Here is a 23,738-nt window from a genome sequence, read left to right as displayed (position 1 = left end):
ACATTTCCTCTGTGTCAATTATCTGGAATCTTTCAAATTTCTCTGTGTATAGTTTTGTTAACAACCGGCCCGTAATTAATGACAGTTAAAAAAAAGAGGACTCTCCAAGTCAAGCAATGTTTCTTGCCTCATTGCTTGATATAGCTAATGGTCAGGCAGGATGGTGGCAGCGTAGTTAATTATTTTGTTCCTTCTGTAGCATTTCCTTGGAAAGGTATCTTTGGTTCTGGCGCAACCATCAGTGGTACACCATATGTCAGTTCATATTACGTTAAATATAAATAACCAGTGTTCAATAACTAATATCCTCAAGGCTTTACCTTTATCAATTTTTACAAAGTGTTACCAAGTGCAACCAGTAGGAAGTGTTACTCAGTATATATTAGTATTGTTCAGTATCACCTAGCGTGTGTACAATATTAGTTTAGTGTTATAATATTGCAGCATTACACAACCTCCACATGTGAAATGAATCAAAGAGGCAATGTTTCAGTTCATTCTGGACCCTTATAAAGTCATTATGAAGATGTGTGTTCATCCTTTACGTCTCCACTTACCTTTCACCTCCTTTCTCTGCACCTTCCTTCTTGACTTATATTACCTCTTTCTTCCATTCTTCTGCGCCACAACGTGATAAGGGTCGAGAATGGATCAAAATGTGGTCACTTTTATTCATTTCCCGTTTATAGGTTGGGTTATTTACATACTATACTTTCAATTCAGATTTGGATATTATTTCTAAGTGTTCTCTCCGTGAAGAAAATACAGAAATGGTACTCACTGCAATTGGCTTCATCTGACGAGTCACTGCAATCATTTCTTCCATTGCAAACCCAAACAGATGGAATGCACTTGCCATTATTACATTTAAATTGTGAGTCAAGGCACACGTGTGGTGGACATGAGTCTGGCTCATCACTCCCGTCCCAGCAATCCTCATGTCCATCACAATGGAACTCCTAGAATAAAGTATACAACAAAATTATACATACGGCTGACACTTCTCTAAAATATAAATCCAGCACCGTATATAATGAAATACATCTCGGAAGGTGCCCCTTGGTGGCTCCCTGAAGCTCCAGTTCATCTCCGAGGGAACCCTCCAGGAAATATAGCGTCTTGTTACTGACCCGTTATATTACACCAGTCTTGCAGGCACAAATAGGTGAGTACAAATAGGCAAGTACACATTGCAGGTATTAAAATGACTGATGACTTCCAGCACTTCACTATTTATATTTATTCCCAGCCCATCCTCCGAATAGAGAGTACGTTTTAATACTAAATGTAATAAGTTCAATCCTGACTATCGGCATAGTACATAAATACACTTAATCGCCAGCAACGCACCAAAATATTGTGAATATTAGAGTTTACCTGAAAAGCTGTATAGAAAACCACGACCTAACCTAACCTTGGGAGTGTAGGCAGACAAGCATGTAATTACCTTAGTGTAATTACCTAAGTGTAGTTACAGGATGAGAGCTACGCTCGTGGTGTCCGTCTTCCCAGCACTCTTTGTCATATAACGCTTTGAAACTAGTAAATAGCATTTATTGCTTCTTAATTACAATTAGTACTTAACCTATAGCTATATTGATATTACAATTTTATAAAACTAATAAAACAAAACTAAAGTCTTTCAATAAATTATAGAGTACCTCAGGATATTTTCAAATTTTGTATAAAATCTCTATTGTTTAATAAAACTGAAAAAGAAATTCTTTATATTTAAAACTTGTGTATATAGAATTGAACACGAAAACTTAAACCTAAAAATTTTGAGTGTATTAACAGAAAATGAGGAGAATATATGGGGAGGTAAATGTAACAGTACAATTAAGTGTATTTATGTTGACCAGACCACACACTAGAAGGTGAAGGGACGACGATGTTTCGGTCCATCCTGGACCATTCTCAAGTCGATTGTGATGAGGAAATTGATGCAGGCAATAAATAGGCAAGAGAGACGTGAGGAGCAAGGCAAAAGGTACGAACGGTAAGGTGTAGTAGAGGGGATAGTAGTAGGAATAAGAACCTACTTCCTACTACTTATAAGTAGGTAAAATTCCTTATTCTTATGAGGAATAAGAACCTTATTCAAATGAGAATGAGAAGAAAACAATGAGAAGCCTGAAACCTGCAACATCATGAACAAGAATTCATAAATTCAAACTAAGGTCACAAAGGTGCCAAAAAATATAAGAAAGTTCTCTTGCGACAGTTGAAACAAGTTGAGTGAGAAGGTAGCTTGTGTCATAGCCATCAGTAGTTTCAGAGTCATATGACAAACAGTACCTTGAAAATGGGATAAAACAAGCATAGCTCCCATCCTGTAAGTGCAATTACCTAATTACTACAGAAAGATGGTGCCTCTGATGGGTAAAGGGAAAATTAGCAACATGACATGGGTTTTGGTGTGGGAAACAGTGGTTTCTCTGAATCACACATAGTGCTATACTAGCAAGAAATAATGTAATTATATCTTAACAAAAAGCAAGTCTATGGAAAAAATGTGGCAAAGTGGGATCTTACCGCTGGAAGACAACGGTGCTCATACTGGTTCAATACCGGACAAATAAACTGCGGTGCTGGGCAAGCAATACCAAGAGGTAGAGGGCAGCCTTCGGGAGGGTTCTCGTCTGATGCTCCGTCGCCACAGTCATTGTCATCATCACAAACCCACTCTTGAGGAATGCACCTCCCAGATGTGTTGCATTTAAAATGACCTTCATCACATGTTTTGGTTACTGAAATCAACATAATTAAATTATAAGTAGAGAGTAAGTCTCAAAAATAACTGAAAATTAATAACCAAACACACATGAAAAGAAAGAAAAATTCAGTTTTTTGGTCCATCATTGTGCAGTGATAAGGGTTCAGGATCGACCAAAATGCAACACATTTTTCCTTTCCATGTATGGGTTCGGTTATTAATTAATATATTTCACTCACAACAGCACTGGAATACTGTGGTGCTACAAGTAACATTCACTAGTGAGATACATTCTTCTGCACAGGATATTTAACCATTTTACTAATAATACTCTATATTATGACATGAGCAAATTATCAAATGTTTTTCTTGAGAAAAAATTATGTTGTTAAAAGTGCAACCTTAGTTAGGCTCTTAACTCACTGTTAACCCTTAAATTGTGCAGGCTATATTGATGCAGTGCCTGTTATAAGCATGAAAAACCCAGCAATGACTGTAATATAACATCTCTTTTGATATGAGCCTCAGTGGCTCCCTGAAGCTATGATGACCAAACCACACACTACAAGATGAGGACACGACAACATTTCGGTCCTTCATGGACCATTGTCAAGTCGATTGTGACTTGATAATGGTCCAGGACGGCCCAAAATGTTTTCGTCTCCTCATCTTCTGGTGTGTGGTTTGATCTTCATATCTTCACCTATGTTACTGTGACTCATCGTTTGCATCCCTGAAGCTATCATGTTGAGATTGCTTCATGCAAATAAGTCACATTAGGTGCAGGAGTTCTGTTTGGCCTTATGGGAACCAAAGCCCAAATCTGCCCCCTTCCCTTGCCCATAGAGGCACAGAGAGCAAGTGACAATTCCTCACCACATGAGGAAAGCATCCAAAAAGTCAGCAAAGATTTACAGACAACTGGAGGATTAACAAAGGCCAAAGCCTCAAAATCTGGTTCCGAGGGATCTTTCCCAGAAATATGTTTACTGTAACCTCTCACAAAACAGAAAAAATTACCTTTACAACAGTACGTTGTATTTAACCCACATTATACTTATACATAGAGTATCAATATATTACAAGTTGGGACGATGGATTGCTTCAAGCATAAGTCGTACATAAATAGAAGCTGTCTTGTATGGGCTAATAGAAGCTGCCTTGTATGGACAAATAGGAGCTGCCTTGCATAAGCCAATTGGAGCTGCATTGGATGGGCTAAAGGGAACTAATTGCCTTGCATGAGCCAATAGGAGCTGTCTCATATAGCCTAATTGACTGCTTGCAATGTCCTTTCTTCTTATTTAGCTGAAATTAATTGATGGGCCACTATCTCTCTAATGGTCACGACAGGGACAGGAAGCCTGCAGCCAGTGAAAGATCCCTCCACTTTTCCTGAAGATTTTTCTAACTGAATTTTGAACTGCAGCAGTGTTTTGACATTCACAGCACAGTGGGTAGGCGGTTCCATGGGTTTATAACCTTGAGGGTGAAAATGTTTCTTCTGTTTTCTGTCCTACATTGTGACTTGTTGAGCTTGAAGCTGTTGCCCCTTGTGTGTGTGTTACATTGTGACTTGTTGAGCTTGAAGCTGTTGCCCCTTGTGTGTGTGTTACATTGTGACTTGTTGAGCTTGAAGCTGTTGCCCCTTGTGTGTGTGTAACATTGTGACTTGTTGAGCTTGAAGCTGTTGCCCCTTGTGTGTGTGTTACATTGTGACTTGTTGAGCTTGAAGCTGTTGCCCCTTGTGTGTGTGTTACATTGTGACTTGTTGAGCTTGAAGCTGTTGCCCCTTGTGTGTGTGTAACATTGTGACTTGTTGAGCTTGAAGCTGTTGCCCCTTGTGTGTGTGTAACATTGTGACTTGTTGAGCTTGAAGCTGTTGCCCCTTGTGTGTGTGTTACATTGTGACTTGTTGAGCTTGAAGCTGTTGCCCCTTGTGTGTGTGTTACATTGTGACTTGTTGAGCTTGAAGCTGTTGCCCCTTGTGTGTGTGTAACATTGTGACTTGTTGAGCTTGAAGCTGTTGCCCCTTGTGTGTGTGTAACATTGTGACTTGTTGAGCTTGAAGCTGTTACCTACCCCTTGTAATTACCTAAATAATTACCTAAGTGTATTACAGGATGAGAGCTACAGTCATGGTGTCCCATCTTCCCAGCACTCTTTGTCTTTAATTCATAATTCTTTAGCATGTTCTCAATAATCACTAACATGCCAAGAAGACCACCTTTCATTATATCTTGTGCTGAAAAACCTGCAAAACATTCATTTGCAACCCATCCTTGACTCAAGTCCATTACATCCAGCAGTCTACCCCCACAAACACATTCTTAAATTTTTTCATGCTGTTCATTCAAAACGAGATTGTTCTCAAATATAAATTAATATTATAATATATTAGCATATTGTGCATATATAGGCACAGGTTAGGTTAGGTTAGGGGTTTAGGTTCTGTTGGCAATTATTTGTATTTGTAGTACGTGGGTGAAGCATTTACAGCGTTGTGGTTCAAACAAAATCCGTCAGTGAAGCACTTGTTCCGGAAGTGTTCGAACGAAATTAGTTGTGAGTCATGTGCAAACTGCTTTTTATTCATAAACAGGGGTTTGGCGAGTGCATGGAATCACTTTTGGGTCTTTGTTTGGAGGACGGGCTGTCATTTGATGTACTGTCCTATCCTATGGTGGCAGCCATCTTTGTTGTTGACATTCTGATGTATTGTTAGATCAACTTTTCTATCCCAGATTTTCCAGTCATTTACACCTATTTCTTGTATCCTAGTTACCTTTCAAATTCCCTACACCTTTACGTATTTTAGGACACCACAAGCACCCTCTCACCCTGCTCCCAACACTTAGACAATGATTGTCTAAGTGTTGTCTTTCTGTTTATATGTCATAAGTGTTGCCACAATGTAAAACACACACACACACACACACACACACACACACACACACACACAACACTTTGTGTGTGTTACATTGTGGCTTGTTGAGCTTGAAGCTGTTGTCCCTTGAATGAATTACACCCAGAATATTTATCATTAACAATTTAATTAACATAGTGCCAAGTTTACTTGCCACAATCATTGGGTTCATCAGATCCGTCAGGGCAATCCTTGTGTGCGTCACACCGCCATATACCAGGAATACAGTTTCCGTCATCACACATAATCTGATCTAGGAAGAAGATTAATTTTATTCTCTATGTGTTGTGTATAACCTGACATTTTATTACTCATGGGAAATGTTTTATTTTTGTATATGTTTTACATTATGGAAATGTTTGCATGGTATATGAAATATCAACATGAGTTAAGAACATTCTCAGTTAACCCTGGATAGAGGGCAATGATATATCTTTCTGTTTCTATGTCATAAGTGCTGACAGTGGTGAAATGTGTTGTAGATGGTGATACTAATCCTAGTAAACATGCTCTTTATACTTTATATTATACTGTATTTATAAGCATCATCTGAAGAAGAATTCAGCAGTAATGCATTTTAAATTGTAGATTTGGCCATGAACATTTCCTTCTTTTGCATAATATATCTCAAGGACATGATGTATCTATGAATAATACTGAACCTGTATGATGGGATCAAAACCAAATCCCATTTTTGTCACTTAATAAATTTCAGATTAGGTGCCAAAAATTCCCAAATTTACAAATTAGCCAAGAAATGGCAATACTAGTGTAAAAATATATTTTAAAGTGTATATTTTTGGCAAAACAGAAACCCAATTTGGCTCACTTAGAAGAAAATCATTCATAAGACAAATGAAGGAAACTGCTCACTACAGCAGAGAATGTCACAATAATGTGGTTGGAACAAATAACCTAATTGACACGTAAGAATTTAGAATAATACGATAATATTTTGCTTCGTCTTAAACCCTTATCAAGTTCACTAATTGTATGTGTTACTTCTGTTGTGAATTTCTTTTTTAACATAATGACTTTCAAAAGAATATTGATAGTCTGTCTATCAATGAATTAGAATGTGGGTCCTTACCCTCTGGGCAAGTGCGGTTGCATGATGCTTCATCGCTTGAGAGTGTAGTGGCATTGCCATCCTTACAGTCATTATCACCATCACAGATAAACATGGCTGCAACACACCGTCCATTCCGACATTGATGCATGCCAGATGGGCATGAAGAACTTTCCACCGGAACCGTTACTGAGGAAAATAAAGATTTATTAAAGCATTTTAGTATGCAGAATGCAAAGCTCAACAAGATGTGACAGAAAATTTTTCATTCAGGACAATCTCAAGGGGCGTGCTGCTAGATTTCATGCCAAATGTCAAGCACTTCTCAAAATGATAAGTTTATATCACAAAGTATGGCTGGGCACTAGGCCTAGTGAGTTATTAAGTCATGTGTATTGAAAGAAACTTTAGTGTCATATATTTGTACAGAAATGTATAGCTAAAACAGACACCTTCCCAGCATACAATATCTATAGTTTGTTGCCAATCTTATAAAGGGTTGCTGGCTTAATACCATAGAGAAAGTTCAGAGATTTGCAACTAGATTAGTACTGTACCAGAATTGAGAGGGTTGAGCTATGAGGACATATTGAGGGAATTCACCCTCGCAACCTTAGAGGAGAGAAGAAACAGAGGGGATATGTTCACTAGATGTAAGATCTTGAGAGGAACACACAAAGTGGACAAATGAAGTCTTTTGAAATTAAAAGGAGGCAGTACAAAAGGACATGAATGGAAGTTGGACATGCAACTGGTCATAAAGATGCAAGGAAATCCTCCTTTCCTGTATGTGTGGCTAGCAAGTAGAATGCATTGAATAAAGATGTTGCTGAAGCCAACTCCATCCATAAATTAAGAAAAAACCAGCGTTGAATGTAATGAAATGCCATTTTCTGGGTGAGTCTCAGAGGCTCCCCGGAGCTATCCATGGCTGATATGGATACCCTAACTATTTTGCATCAGTCGATGTGGGTGGAGTTCTAGGCCTACCGGGGACCACGAGCCAGAACCTGGCCCCCTCAGAGAGGCACGGGGAGCAATGGCCCATAGAAATGCACATGTGATTTGGAGCATTCTATATCTGCCATCAACCGGGACAGGCACCCAGAAAGGTAAGCGCCACAAAACAAACCCCTATTCTGGTTAACAACAAAAATCGACAAACGAGTGGACAGAACTCCCCCAGGAAAACGAACTAACAAGCATGACGTCACACGAGCCACGCCACATGTCTGCGCAGCTCCCCCCTCCCCGGGAGGGGGAAGGGGGAGCCCCAGACCCCCACGCCGGCGATCCCCGCCCCAGTTCTGAGGCTGGATATCAAAACTGCGAAAAACCGCTAACTGGAGGGCAGGAGGGTGCCGGGGAGCCTCCGGGACTCACCCAGAAAATAGCGTTTCATTACATTCAATGCTGGTTTTCTGGGGGGAGCCCCTACGGCTCCCCGCAGCTACTTCACCAAAGACTACCTAAGAAAACAAGGGGACATACCTGGGAGGTGGTCGGTGAACCACTCCTCAACACGAAGTTGAGACAACCACCCAAGGACCCCTCCGGAAAGCAGCAGGCACAACATTCGCCAGAAAAAGGGAGAACGGCCGCAGACGAAGAAACCTATGACCACGACCATAGGAGCCAAAAACCACTGTGCCTGAGAAGAGCATGAAGCTCTGCCACACGACCCCCAGAGGCCAATGCCAACATAAAAAGAGAGCCGAGGCAAAGCAAACCGGACCCCAAGGAGCCGCAACCACCAAGGAGAAGAAAAACAGGAGAGCACCCTGTCCAAAGACCAGGACGGCACAGGCAGTGCATAAGCAGGCCTGAGGTGAAACAACGCACGAGACAGCCTGCGAAATGGCACAGAAGGAACATCGATACCGAAAGTTAGCAGCAGAAACCAAGGTGCCAGACCCAGGAATGGCCCCAAGCGCCTCTCCATCCTCCGCAAGCCAATCCTATGACAGCCCCAGGAGGGAAAAGAAAACGCAGGACCAAAACCAAAATGCCACAAGTGTGCATGTCCACCGCCACAAGTGCAGCCGACAGGGAAGCAACCCGCATAAGGAGCTGCCCCGCACCAACATCTCGCAGAAGGGCAGGAGCAAAAAGACTCATTAAGAGGAGCAAAATCGCCCCCAGGAAAACGAGTAGCGCTGAGACAGCGCGAAGAGAAGAGATATGCATAAAAGAACAAGAAGGCCAAACACCCAGAAGCTGCCGGGAATAGGACCCACAAGCCCTAGAAAGGACCGGAGAGAAGCTCAACCGAATGACGACAGGCGTACAGAAAACGGGAAGGAACAAAACCATCCCAAACCTTCGAGAACAAAAAGAAGCAAACACAAAGGACGAAGGCACAAAAACCCCGTCGCACCCGAGACCAAGAGTCATGCAGAAACCCCAAGAAGAGGGGGACATGACGGAGAAGGCCCGACCCGGAAAAAGGGGTGAAGACCGTAGAAAAGCACCCACCGACAGGACGGAAACAACGGGCACAATAGACAAGGAAACCAAGCCCAGGGAGGGGCCGATGCCCACAAAGCACATGTGGAGAGGGGGAATGGAAAAACCATACACCACAAAACCGCAAGCCCCGCCCAGAGGGGTAGAAATACCCCGGCGGGGACCAACGGGGCCTAAGGCCTCTCACGTGAGCCCCCACCCCAGCCCCCGGGAACCCACCCTGCAGGCCCCGGGGCCGAGCTGTCCCCTCAAAGCCCCAGCGTCAAGAAAAACCCCGGGGCAGCCGTGAAAAACACCAAGGAAGGGAGCCCACTAGGCTCTGGAGCTTGAACGGAAACCGTAGGATAGGCGAGGGGCGAGACGAAGACCCCAAGCACATCCCCAGCCATCACAATGAGGCGAGGACAAGACAGAGAATCCAAGGAACATGGAAAAACCAGGCCCGGCACAACAAGACCGGCAAGGAAGAAGGTTCCCAGAGGGAGCACGGAAGGGCCGAACATAATGCCACAACCAACCCCGACACGCAGCTGCAGTACCAAAACCGCAGCAAAACGTCACCACACTCCCCAAGGAAGTGACAGAGAAGATAGATAAATCGTACACGAGTGGCACACAAGGGGACACAGGCGGAAACTGAGCACCCAACTGAGCCACAGGGATGGTAGAAGAAACGTGTGCAGTGTAACAGGCAATCGAAGGAACACATTAGGCAGCCCAACTTGGGCTGACCCCATACACAGCCCCAAGAGCAGAGACAAGAGCGCCCATGAAGCACAGAATCCGCTCGACAGGCAAACGACAGGGGAGAGGCGAAACCAAGGAGCCAGAACCCAATCTTGCAAGCACAAGGAGGCGAGCGCAAAACACCCTTGACACAGGAAAACGTACCACTGAACAGGCACCCCCACCATTGCACTGCGGAACAAGGTGGAGGCGGGGCCCCGAACTCAAGCAAGGTTAGACAAGCATAGGAGAGGGGCAGGAGTACAGACAGGAGCCGCCTCGGAAGGGCCAAGAGGCCACCCGCAGACACTCGTGAACCGAGGAAGGAATCAGGTGGAGAGAACAAGAGCTGCCTAATATGGGCTAATAGCCCATACGGCAAAAATATTGCCGAAACACCCGTGGACATCTTCAAGAGAAAACTGGATGGTTTTCTAAGAGAAGTTCCGGATCAGCCGGGGTGTGGTGGGTACGTGGCCCTGCGGGCCGCTCCAAGCAACAGCCTGGTGGACCAAACTCTCACAAGCCGAGCCTGGCCTTGGGCCGGGCTTGGGGAGTAGAAGAACTCCCAGAACCCCATCAACCAGGTATCAATCAGATATTAGCTTGGCAGTAGGCACCTCGGGTGATACGATCCACGTTCTCAAGTACGTATGTACACCCATTCCTACTTCCAAAAACAAAAACAGCGTCAGGACGAAGGAGACGCCAAACCGCACCAAGTCACCTGCAGAACACAGGCGCTGAAGGGCCATGCCGCAAGCTTTCGAGTCCGTAGCCACCGGAGGCGGCCAGGGCGCCCATGCTGGAGAGGAGGGGAGCGGCAAAGGAGGCTCCCCACCCTAGAATGCAGGGAAAACCTCGTGACTTCCCCACAGCGGCACCCCAGAACACCCCCAAAGCAACGGGGCACGGATTGGATTAAGAAAAGAGCGAGAGGCGAAGCCCTCCTGAGAGAAAATGGAAGCAGAACATGTGTGCACACCGCCCGGAACCAAAACAAACTCCCACGGCGCATGCGCAGGACGCAAAAGAAAAGTAGCCCAACAAGGCGAGAAGTAGCCCAACAAGGCGAGAAGGAGCCCAACTGGCGACAGTAGCCCAACCGGCTACAAGGAGCCCAACAAGGCGAGAAGGAGCCCAACCGGCGACAAGCAGCCCAACTGGCGACAGTAGCCCAAACTGCTACAAGGAGCCCAAACGGCGACAAGGACCCAAACGGCGACAAAGGAGCCCAAACGGCTACAAAGGAGCCCAACCTGTCCAGAACAGAAGGAACCAGTATGGAGGCAAACTCCGGGACACGCGGGAGGTAAGCCGCAATGGCCAACCGCACCGCAGGCGAAGAGATGCGGTTAGCCGAAAACCTCCGTAAGACGGAACGAAAGAAACCACAGGGACACGGAACCGAACCCGGGGAGGAGCAGAACCCAAGCCCAAATCGTACGCAGAGGGGGGAAAGAAAACCCCACTCCTCGCAATAGTAAGCCCCGCTCAGAAGGACGGAAATCCAGGCGGGGCGCAATGGAGACCAAGGCCCCCAAGGCCGCTCCTCCCCAACCCCAGGAGCCTCTACACCAGGCCCCGGGGCCGAGTCGACCTCCAAAGCCCCGGCCCACAAGAAAAAGCCGGGGCAGCTGAATGAGCTGGAAGAGAAGGGGCCCACTGGTCAGACCCCGGAGCATCGGCCGGAGGAACAGACTAGAATGCCTCCGCAGCTGGGGCAACCCCCGAAACTGCATAAGTCTCAGAACCTCTAACCTTGCCCCGACCCCGAAGCCTGCAGATGCATAGGGGCCGGAAGCAGGAGGGGGAAAAACAAGGGGGGCGTGGAAGAACCAAGGCCAAAGCGACCAAAACCCCCAAGTCTGGTCCCTACACAAGCGGGGCAGCATCGGGGCATCCGGGGAAGCGACAAACCTGAGTGTGTTGCAACAACCTACCCTGCAACGCGCGAGCTGCCTGCACCCACGGGAATTCATCAGCAGACTGGGTGAATGGAGTCATGAACAAGCAACAAAGCTCGCAGGACTCAGGGTCGAATGTGTCACCGACCCAACAGGCAGCATGACGGAGGCAAAAACAAGGAGAGTCACCCTGAGACAAAGGGACAGAGCAACCCTCAACTCCCACAAAGCGAGAGGGGACGCAAGGGTCTCCACTATAGGACCCAAGGGACCCCGTGGGGTTTCCCAGGGGCCCCTAGACTGGGTCTGCTAAGGGTTATACCAGGCAGGGCAACTGCTAACCGGTGCCCCAAACTACCAAGCAAACTGCTAAAGCAGAACCCACGGGACATGTCCACCCGTGAGGGCGAAGCAGGGGGTGCCACCACACAAACGAACCTAATATAAAGGGGGGGGGGGGGAACAAGATAGACCCCCCTACCAGGCAAAAACAAATATAAAAGAAAAACCACACAAGTGGACAACTTACCCAGAGGGAACAGAGCCGGCCGCTGTCATAGGTGAAAACTAGCTATGCAGTACCCTGCGCCCCACCAGTGCTATAACTACCACTTACCCCAACGAGCATGCAAATCGTAAGCAACCAAGAACGCCGAAAGGGTAGGAACCTGCACGTGCAGCTGCATAAGGCCAATGTCCAGAGGAAAGGGACATTGTTCTTTCAGGAAAGTGTCTAATTTTCTTTTAACACTTCTGCTTTGTACTGGCAATATTTCTTATGCTTGCTCGGAGGATACAGAATAGCTGTGGACCTCTGATGTTCATACAGTGTTCTCTGATTGTACATATGGCACCTCTACTTTTCACTGAGCCTGTTCTGCATTTTCTACCATATCTGTTAATCCAGTATGTTCTTATTCTACTATGGATATCTGGAACCTGGCCTTCCAGTATCTTCCATGTGTATACTGTATAATGTAATACATCTCTCATCTGCTTTTCAGCAGAGGGTGCCCACGAATTTTTCCAAGATGGCTTCTGTTTATTTGGAGGCCTGAGGAAACAGATTTGAGTTTTGTGAACCTGTGGGAGTTTCAAATCCTATGTGGTATTTTAAAACATCCCTGATTGTGTTGCGCAGCTTATGGGGTATTTGCCGAAAACATACCTCATTGTGTCATGCAATGTGAGCAACCTGTCTTCTTACAAAGAACGTTGCATTTCGATCGTATGCATTACATAAGGCCAAAAACTGTTGTAACAGAAAATGGAAGCATCTTGCAAGAGTGACATACTGTCCGGTTTTCTGTTTTTGGTCTTCTGGTAGGTTAGGAGAGGACACTTTAATGTGACCATTTTCTTGACATTGGGAAACCTTAGGACGAGCTGGTGTGAGGGTTAACAGAGAATTAGCAGCATTCACCCAGCACTGGTTTGGAGGAAACATTAAGGGAAGTACAGTACTTGCATTGCTTACCTAATAATGAGAACAGGGAAGTGAGTTGTAGCTCTTTATGGCTTTCTTACTAGTCATATTGTATGTATACTAATCAGACTTGATAATTAGTCATGTTGTAAATGTTGCATAATATTTTAGCTTTCGTGACAATCAAGTTCTAATGTCATGTTTGGCTATAAAACATTGGATGGAGTAGGCTTCCATGACTACTACATGCTGGTTGACTACCCATGCAGGGCACCAGAGTTTTCTTGTGCTTCTTCAGCTCATTTCCATTTCCAGCTTCCACCTTTGTCCGCATGCCCTATTTACCTCAATTTATAGACTCACTTGTGCAAATTGTTTATTCAACCAACACTAAGCAGAGGCGGGTAAAAGCTTTACGATATAACTAGCAATCTTCATACAATACAGCCAGCAGAAAGTCTTAAGAGTGGACTAGCAGTGCATTAGATGTACTAGCAGTGTACTACATGTACTGGAAGGGTATTAGATATACTAGCAGTGTACTACATGTACTGGAAGGGTATTAGATATACTAGCAGTCTACATGATGAACTACCAGTCTACTAGATGTACTAGCAGTGCACTACATGTACTGGAAGGGTATTAGATATACTAGCAGTCTACATGATGAACTACCAGTCTACTAGATGTACTAGCAGTGCACTACATGTACTGGAAGGGTATTAGATATACTAGCAGTCTACATGATGAACTACCAGTCTACTAGATGTACTAGCAGTGCACTACATGTACTGGAAGGGTATTAGATATACTAGCAGTCTACATGATGAACTACCAGTCTACTAGATGTACTAGCAGTGCACTACATGTACTGGAAGGGTATTAGATATACTAGCAGTCTACATGATGAACTACCAGTCTACTAGATGTACTAGCAGTGCACTACATGTACTGGAAGGGTATTAGATATACTAGCAGTCTACATGATGAACTACCAGTCTACTAGATGTACTAGCAGTGTACTACATGTACTGGAAGGGTATTAGATATACTAGCAGTGTACATGATGAACTACCAGTCTACTAGATGTACTAGCAGTGTACTAAATGTACTAGCAGTGTACTAGATGTACTAGCAGTGTACTAGATGTACTAGCAGTGTACTAGATGTACTAGCAGTGTACTAGATGTACTAGCAGTGTACTAGATGTACTAGCAGTGTACTAGATGTACTAGCAGTGTATTAGATGTACTAGCAGTGTACTAGATGTACTAGCAGTGTACTAGATGTACTAGCAGTGTCCTAGATGTACTAGCAGTGTACTAGATGTACTAGCAGTGTATTAGATGTACTAGCAGTGTACTAGATGTACTAGCAGTGTATTAGATGTACTAGCAGTGTATTAGATGTACTAGCAGTGTACTAGATGTACTAGCAGTGTATTAGATGTACTAGCAGTGTATTAGATGTACTAGCAGTGTACTAGATGTACTAGCAGTGTATTAGATGTACTAGCAGTGTATTAGATGTACTAGCAGTGTACTAGATGTACTAGCAGTGTATTAGATGTACTAGCAGTGTACTAGATGTACTAGCAGTGTATTAGATGTACTAGCAGTGTATTAGATGTACTAGCAGTGTACTAGATGTACTAAGAGTGTACTAGATGTACTAGTAGTGTACTAGATGTACTAACAGTGTATTAGATGTACTAGCAGTGTATTAGATGTACTAGCAGTGTACTAGATGTACTAGCAGTGTACTAGATGTACTAGCAGTGTACTAGATGTACTGCAGTGTACTAGAGTAACACAATGTGGGTCTAGAACTGGTAGTTAGTGAGTAGAAGTGTTAATGCAAGAAATAATTGAGAGGTTGGGAGGACATATGAAAAGTATTATTGTACAGTATTTTGAAATTACCATATTTATTGGAGGATTAAATACATGTATTTGGTCCACCACCAACCCACTATACATTATATTTGCATGCAAAAAATCATAAGTTTTCCTCGCTATAAAACCCATTGAACATTACTTTAAATAAATGTATAACAAAACATAGTAAAAAACAAAAACAAAAAAAATGTATACAGTATAAAAAAAATGCTTATTTTTGTCTTATACATCGGGCAATACAGTAAGAGAGAGGCTTGGTAAGACATCTGCTGAACTTACAACAACCCAGTTCATCAGTCATGTCAGAACAGTCGGGTTCCCAGTCGCAGCGCCAGGACAGTGAAAGGCACCTGTTTGTGTCACACAGGAACATGCCTTGTGGGCAAGTGCCGTTCTGGCCTTCAACATTAATATCGTACCAAATACATATACCCAAAATATCATACATATACATATGCATAATTAGATTATTGTTAATTTTTTCAATAATTTATATGTATAAATTATTCAACAATATATAATATATAATAAATTAGATGAATGTTAATAGTTATTATCACAGAGCAAAGGGGTTACAGAATGAACCAAATTATAAAGATTTGTAAGAATTGTTGAGCACCAAGATGAATAATTGTGCAATAGAGAGCAGTTGGCAAGAGTTACCAAGATACAATTGATGGGTAAATCAAGACGATAGAGGTCATATTGAGGAAGAGTGAGGTTGGTGTTCATCACCACATCAAGTTCAGACATAGAATAAGGAGAAAGGGTGAACATGTTAAAATGTGTAGTGAACGTCAAATACAGTATTGTGAAAGTCTAGCATAAAATACACTGTAAGGAAAGTATATTACATATACATTTATAATACATGAATATACATTTGATACATTTTGTTTAAATTCATTACGAATAAACAACTATTACCAACTATAAAAGAATAAATATTAAAAAGTCATGGTAAACGCATTATGTGCCACAAAAAATGAATAGTACGATGTGGGCCCAGGAACGTTTACTAGGTAACGAGCAGCCAGGACCCTGTTCGACCGCCAAAATCCCCGCGCCCAAATGTCAACCCAGGACATATTGCGAAAGACGGCAGCAAGAGCCGCGAACTTGCGGACGTCATGGGCACAGGGATAGACCTCAGACTGGCTAGCCTTAACCCTTAAAGTGCGCATCACGTCATATGATGTGTTGGACGTTGTTCCAGTCAACTGCTCATCACGTCATATGATGTGTTGGAGTACTACGCAAGATTTAAATGGCCCGCGGATACACGGGGTTCACCACACCTTCATCAGGGCTCTTGTAAACAGACGCCATTTTAAAAAAAAATCGTGGGCCAAACTCCCGGGTGTTATTGGCCTCAGTATTGAGTGAGCAACCAAGCCTGATGCACGCAGCATGAGCTAACAGCACTGCTGTTCAGCTTGTGATCACAGCATCCCCTAAAAATGCCAAAATATACTTGTTCATGCTATTATGTAGTGATGATATTATTAGAGAAGACCCCTGACTATGATAAAACTGACCATGGTTCTGATAATAGCAGGATTGTGGTGATATTTAGCACTGTGCGCCATGGAGGGAAGAGTAATGCTGTGGGAGGGAGGATGGTGGCGATGTCTTCTGACTGTGTGTGGCCACCTTTTATTGACTGCACTCACCATACCAGCTTAGTGGTTCGCTATGGTGAACACAAATGTAGATACTTATATATAACGTGTGTATAGAGGGTATAAACAGCAAGAGAAGGTTTGGAGCCGCCATTTTGGTGAGGGCGGTGGCGTCGTCTGCACGACGCCACCACGAAGGGGCCACAACAAAACGAGAAGACAGAAAAGAGAGCACTCTGTCCAACGACCAGGACGGCTCAGGCGGTGAATGAGCAGGCCAGAGGTGAAACAACGCCCAAGACAGTTTGTGAAACGGCGCAGACGTGACATCAATACCGAAAGCAAGCTGAAGCGGCTCCGCCAGCACCACACGATACGAGGCGACAGTCTTGGGCATTAGGAAACGGTCCTGGAACAAGCAAGAGAGAAAGGACAACACCACAATAACAGAAAGCGAAGTACAACGACGAAGACATAAGAACCGGAAGGACCGCCAGGAAACTTCATACTACCGCCAAGACGAAGCACGCAGGTGGGACACTAATAAGGAAGCCACCTGATCACCATAGAGATGATGATAAACTCGAGTCAAAAACACCACACGCAAAGACTTGAGGAGAAGATCGAACCATCCACGTGACGTAACGGTCCGATCTGCTGGAAGAGGTGGAGCCGCGGAAAAACCTCCAGGTTCGGACACTGGGCAAGCAACGCCTGAAATCACAGCTGGGCCGGCCACCAAGGGGCCAAGAGGACAACTATCCCCTGGTAAGTCTCCAAGCAAGTCAGGACCTGGAGCAACAGCTGAACCAGGGGAAAGAGGTACAGGAACCCCCACCTCGGCCAGTCCTGCCCAAAGGCATTGACCCCGACGACCTCGCAATCAGGAAAGATCGCCACATACAGGGGAAGGCGCCACGACCATGCCGACATGAAGAGGTCCACCTCGGGGCGTCCGAACATCTGGCAAAGCCAACGGAAGGAGTCGGCGTTGACCGTCCATTCTGTGGAGAGGGGAACGAAACGAGACAGGCCATCGACCAAGACGTTGGACACTCCCCCGCACATAAACTGCCAGGAGAGCCAAACCCTGGGAACTCAGCAGACGAGTCATCCGAAGCGACCAGCGCCAAGGAGCCTAGGACCGCATCGAACCCCCCTGGTTCAGACAATGAACCACCGGGGAGCAGTCTGAATGGAGCTGGATCGTTGACCTGTGGGCGACTCGATTCCTCTGAAGAACAAACCACACCACCGCGAACTCCCGCACAGTGCTGTGGGTTCGACGGAAAGACAGACCCCACCGACTCTGGCCGGCCTGGAACCCCAAAAAACCTGAAGAGGAAGCCGGCGATGCAGCATCCGACGTAAAGCCCCCGGAGTCCGAACACAGCGATCGCGAGAGAGGCGGAAGGGATGTCCCCGAAGGAAACACAACAGCCGACGAAGCCAAACCCCGACCCGGCGGGTAGACCAGCATCACGAAGTTCAGGCTCCCACACAGACCCTCGAGCAACCCACAGGGTCGGGTGGGACCCGGGAGCCCCCCCAGAAACAGGCACATGTGGGACCGCAGCTGCAGAAGAAACTCCGGAGGAAGAGACAAGGAAGTGGTCCGAGAATCCCACACATGGCCCAGCCAGATGCGAACCTGGGAGGGAACCAGATGGGACTTCCTCCAATTCACCAAGAACCCGAGCCCGGCAAGCTGAGAAAGAACCAGATTCCTGACCAGCAGACATGCGAACTGGCTGGGAGCCCAAACCAGCCAGTCGTCGAGGTAGGCCAACACCCGAACACCTAACAGACACAGACGGGTCACCACGACCCGCGTGAGGCACGTGAAAATGAGAGGTGCCAGGTTCAACCCGAACGGGAGACAACGAAAGCGGTAAACAAGAAGCCCCACAACAAAACCAAGCCAGTCACTGAACCCCGAATGAATCGGGACGTGCCAATAAGTGTCCTGGAGGTTCAGGGACACCATCCAAGCGCCCGTCTCCAACAGGAGCCGAACCTGGAACAGTGTGGTCATCTGAAAGGAGGGGCAATGAACCCAGGGGTTCATTGGGACTGGAAACCCTGTTTTGGGACTGGAAACAGACGGGAAACCCATCTGAGGAACGTCGTCATTTCGACCACGCCCAAGCGAACCCACTCCAAGATGACCTGACAGAATGCAGGGGAAGAAGCCTGCCCTGCCAGCCCCAAACCCCCCGCAGGGGGAGCGGCCACCCAACGCCACCGGAGGCCGTGCGAAACGACCCGAAACACCCACAAATCATGGGACCAGGTGTGAGCGAACTGCGGAAGCCTCCCCCCCATCGTCCCGTGAATGGGACGAACCATGAAAAGGCCGGTGCTCCTTACGAGACCCAGAACCTCACACAGAGCAAACATTGCACTGACCAGACGAAGGTGGGTCCGAAGGAGAGCCGAACCTGAACCTGAAACCAGTGGCCTACCACGATGAGAGGAACCTCGAGCCTTGGCACGACCCTTCCGGGAAGGCTCACCACAGGACCCCCAGAGAACCAGCAAGTCCAACATAGGACGGCAAGAAGCCGAAGCAGCCTGAATAAACTGCGCAATGGCAGAAGCCTCAAACAATAGAGGCAAAAAGGGGAAGACATCCTAAGAGCCAAGGTCCAAGCGAATTCCACAGAGGAGGCAAGCACCGTCTGCCGACATGTGACTCGGGAGGCATGAAACAGGGCCACTGCATCCCGCAAGATCGGCGCAAAAAGCTTCGGCAAGGCAGCCAACAAGCGAGCCACCGAGCCAAGGCGCCAGACCCAGGAACAGCCCCAAGCACCCTCCCACATCCTCCGTGAGCCAGTCGGAACACAGCTTCTGGAGGAAAAAGAAGCGTAAGGCCGCAACCAAAAGGCCCCGAGCGTGCAAGTCCTCCGCCGTGGAGAGGGAGGGAACCTGCACATCGAGCTGAACGACACCAACATCCCAGGAAAGGGCAGGAGCAAACAAGCACTCATTGAGGTGATCAAGGTCACCCACCAGGAAAACCTGAAGCATCGTTGAAACCTCCCGCCACTCAAGCGTGTGGGAACGGCAGAAGGAGTGCCAAGCCTCCAAGGTAAAGACAGGACAGTCCGCCAACCAGGACAACTCCGGAACCTCGTAACGGAGCCAGAACGGGAACGAAATCCCAAACTTGAAAGCCGAGGGATCCATTACCGAGGCATAATTCAGGTCATGTAGGAGGTTTGCCGCAAGGGCTGCCCGCACCGCAGCAGGGTGGATGCAATAAGCCGAAAACCTCCGGAAAGGCGAAACCAAAGCGCCCGGGGGAATACGGAACCGAACCAGGGGAGGGGCAGACACCAAATCCAACTCGTACGCAGAGGGGGGGAAAAGAAACCCCACTCATTGTAACAGTAAGCCCCACTCAGAGGGTAGAAAAACTCAGGCAGGGTCCAGCAGAGCCCAAGGCCCCCAAGTCAGCCCCTCCCCAGCCCCAGGGTAGTCCCCCGCAGGACCCGGGACCGAGTCCTTCCCTTAAGCACCGACCCCACTAGACAAGACCGGCGCAGCCGTAGAAGCTGGATAGAATGAGGCCCACTGGTCAGATCCAGAGGCTTCGGCCAGGGGAGGAGACTCAAATGTCTCTGTTGCCACACTGGAAGGGGCGTCCCCTGAGGCTGCCCGAGTCTCAAGAACAACTAACCCCTGCCCCAACTCCGAAACTCTCAGACGTTTCGGGGCCGGAAGCAGGAGAAAGGGGGACCAGAACAAACAACAGGAAGGGAAGGACCAGGAGGTGCGACCTGAACCAGGGTTGAAGCTACCCCACCCCCAAGTCCAGGTCCCTATTGGCAAAGCGGGGCAGCTGCGGGGCATCCGGGTGAGCAACCAACCTAGCGCATTGCAACAACCGAAACCTAGAATGTAACTCCTGTGCAGCCTGTACCCGAAGATGATCATCCACAGATTGGGTAAATTGAGTCACCAGCAAGCAACAATACTCACAGGACTCAGGGTCTAAAGTGTCACCGACCCAACAGGCTACATGACGGAGGCAAAAACAGTTGGGGTCGCCCTGAGACAAGGGGACCGAACAACCCTCAAACTCGCACGAAGCGAGGGGAGGACCCTGGGGGTCACATCCCTCAGACCCATGCATCCCCTAGGGGATTCCCAGGGTCTTGAGTGTTTACTTGAAGAGGACTCGCGCTCAGGTAAACCCAGGCAGGGTACTGCTAACCGGCGCCCAAAACTATCAAACAAACTGTCTAAAGCTGAACCCCAGGGATGTGTACACGCACGGGGACCAAGCAGGGGGGCACCACCAAGTATCAGGGTGAGGCCAAACACCAGTGGCAAATTGGGCAGAACCCCCCTCCCCAAGGCAAAAAGAAAAAGAAAAACAAAACCCCGCAAGAGGTCAACGTACTCCAAGGAACAGAGCCGGTCGCTGTGATAGGTGACAACTAGCTGCACAGCACCCTGTGCCCCTTACCAGTGCAAAAACTGCCTCTTACCCTAAGGTAAACTAGGGAGACAAAACACCCAAGTACCCAAAGGGCGACCAAGAAACTGAGCAGTAAAACGGACACACAAAGGCAGACCCCAAGGAACTTGTGGAAGGTAACCCCAAGCTCCAAGGGCAGTACTTACAAAGCACCTAGGGAAGGGAACCCTAGGCGCATGCAGCCCAAGTACTGAGGAATAACTCCTGGCTCTCACACCCCTGGAGTACAGCAGCCACACACAAGGCACAGTGCCGAAAAAATACTGGAGCCAGAGAACATAACCGAGCCGATAGCATCAGCCTCAAGAACTGGGGTGTGGATCGCTGGCGCGGTAGGTCTGAGGCTACTTCTTCCCTCTTCCGGGGAGGGGAGGCTGCACAGACAGCGGTGTAACAATGGGTGACATCATACTAGTTTGCTTGTTTTTGTTTGGGGAGTTCTATCCACTTGTTCGGTTTTTGGTTGCAATTTTCACCAGTTTGTTTTGGGACGCCTACCTTTCTGGGTGCCTAACCCAGTCGATGGCAGACATTAGAATGCTTCCAATTACACAGGGGTTTCTATAGGCCACTGCTCCCCTTGTCTCTCTAGAGGGGGCCAGGTTCTGGCTCGTGGTCTCCGGTAGGCCCATAAGAACTCCATACACGTGACTGATGCCAAAGTCTGACATTAGCATATCAGCCTAGTAAGCTCCGGGGAGCCTTAGGGGCTCTTCCCCAGAAAAAACAGTGTTGAATGTAATGAAACGCCATTTTCTGGGTGAGACCCGGAGATTTTTTGAAGCTATCCAGGCTGATATGGATATATTAGCATTCTATGTCTGCCATCGACTGGCTCAGGCACACAGAAAAGTAAGCGCCCCAAAACAAACCCCTATTCTGGTGAAAATATTGCTAAAAAGAACCGAATGAGTGAACAGAACTCCTCAAATGAAAACAAGCAAACTAGCATGATGTCACCACATTGCCGTGCCGCTGTCTGCACAACCCACCCCCTCCCCGGGAGGGAGAAGAGGGACCCCCCCACTCTCTCGTGCTGGCGATCCAACTGTCAATTCTTAGGCTGGATGTCAAAAACACATGAAAAACACCGCCAACTGGAGGGGAGGGAGGGATGCCAGGGAGAATCTCTGGGGGGGGGGGGCTCTGTCGGCTCCCCAGGGCTAACTACCCATAGACATGGAAAAACACAGGGACTTAACCGGGAAGTGGTCGGTCCTCACTCCTCAACGCGAAGTCGAGACAACTGGCTGCAACCGCCAACCCAATGCAACACAGGCCCTACTAGGTCCAGGGACAATGACAAGGTAACGAGCGGCTAGGACCCTGTTTGACCTCCAAAAATCCCAGGCCCGAATGTCAACCCAAGACATGTTACCAAAGACGGCAGCCAACGCAGCAAACTTACGAATGTCGTGGGCACAAGGATAGACTGCAGGCTCGCCAAACCTGATAACCCTGTGGACGACCTGGAAGACCCGCACCCTGGAACATGGAAGAAGGGAAACCAGGTCAACCCAAAGTGTGTCCCCAGCTATCGAAGCCATGGCACACAGATACCGGTGGAGAGCTGCAACCGGACACAACACATGATGCACCCCCGGCCACCGAAGCCATGGCGCACAGATAACACCAGAGAGCCGCAACTAGACACAAAACATGACGCACCCTGATTTAAAAGCAGCACTGCAAGGCCTAAGTAAAAATCGGGCAGAAAATCTTGCAATAGTTGCTGAAATTAAGAGAGCTGTGAGAGTACTTACCAATCAGGGAAGAGTCATCAAGTTTCTGTGGATCCCCTCCCATGTTGGAATATGTGGGAATAAACGAGCAGATGTGCTGGCTGCTGAAGGCGCTGAAGGAGACCATATTGAATACTTCATACCCCAAGACTCTACTACAAATTAGAGGTATTGTCAGGCAACATCACCGTGACAAGGTAACTGAGGAAAGGAGGATAGAAGCACAAACCAGTGAATCTGTACGATGGTACAACATGGTTGCAGCTGGCAATCCCAATCATTATGGATGAAGAGGAGGTGGACACGAGAGAGAATCAGTAATAGAGAGAATCCGTCTTGGATACAAATATCCATGGAGATATGGAATGGAAACAACAGTTGATCAGCGAAGTTGCAGAATCTGTGGTGAGTGATGGACACCGCCTTGACCACTATCTACGTGAATGTGAACACCTGAGAGACATTAGAAATATGTGTAGAATAATAAACCCCACAATGTTTGAGTTAGGAAAACACTATTTGTCAAATATTGATACTGTTCTTAAAAGATTCCCCCATTTTGCACCCACAAGATAACGTAAGCTTTTAAGGGTTGACAGATGTTAATCTTCTTGTTTGAAGAGCTGTTCACTTTAGACAGTTAAGCAAGTCCCAGCTGTGTCTGGGTACAAGTGACAGGATGAACAACCCAGGGGGTTTTCTTCCTATTGGGGAGTGTTGTACATGCTGCTATGGCGGTATTTATTGGGCC

At 46.9% G+C, this 23,738-nt stretch overlaps 1 protein-coding gene across 1 annotated transcript in view; it reads right to left on the bottom strand.

Annotated features, from left to right (window-relative positions):
• LRP1 (LDL receptor protein 1) overlaps positions 1 to 23,738 on the bottom strand; it is a 704,914-nt gene that overhangs the window by 273,880 nt on the left and 407,296 nt on the right. Inside the window, exons 41-44 of the mRNA XM_069324493.1 lie at positions 6,733 to 6,900; positions 5,797 to 5,895; positions 2,536 to 2,750; positions 782 to 959 (exon numbers count right to left, since the gene is read on the bottom strand). Of these exons, the coding sequence (XP_069180594.1) occupies positions 782 to 959; positions 2,536 to 2,750; positions 5,797 to 5,895; positions 6,733 to 6,900 (660 nt within the window). The remainder of the gene's footprint in view (positions 1 to 781; positions 960 to 2,535; positions 2,751 to 5,796; positions 5,896 to 6,732; positions 6,901 to 23,738) is intronic.

This window comes from Procambarus clarkii, chromosome 14 (assembly GCF_040958095.1).
Source record: "Procambarus clarkii isolate CNS0578487 chromosome 14, FALCON_Pclarkii_2.0, whole genome shotgun sequence".
NCBI classification, from domain to species: domain Eukaryota; kingdom Metazoa; phylum Arthropoda; class Malacostraca; order Decapoda; family Cambaridae; genus Procambarus; species Procambarus clarkii.
This window is presented reverse-complemented; position numbering and strand designations above follow the sequence as displayed.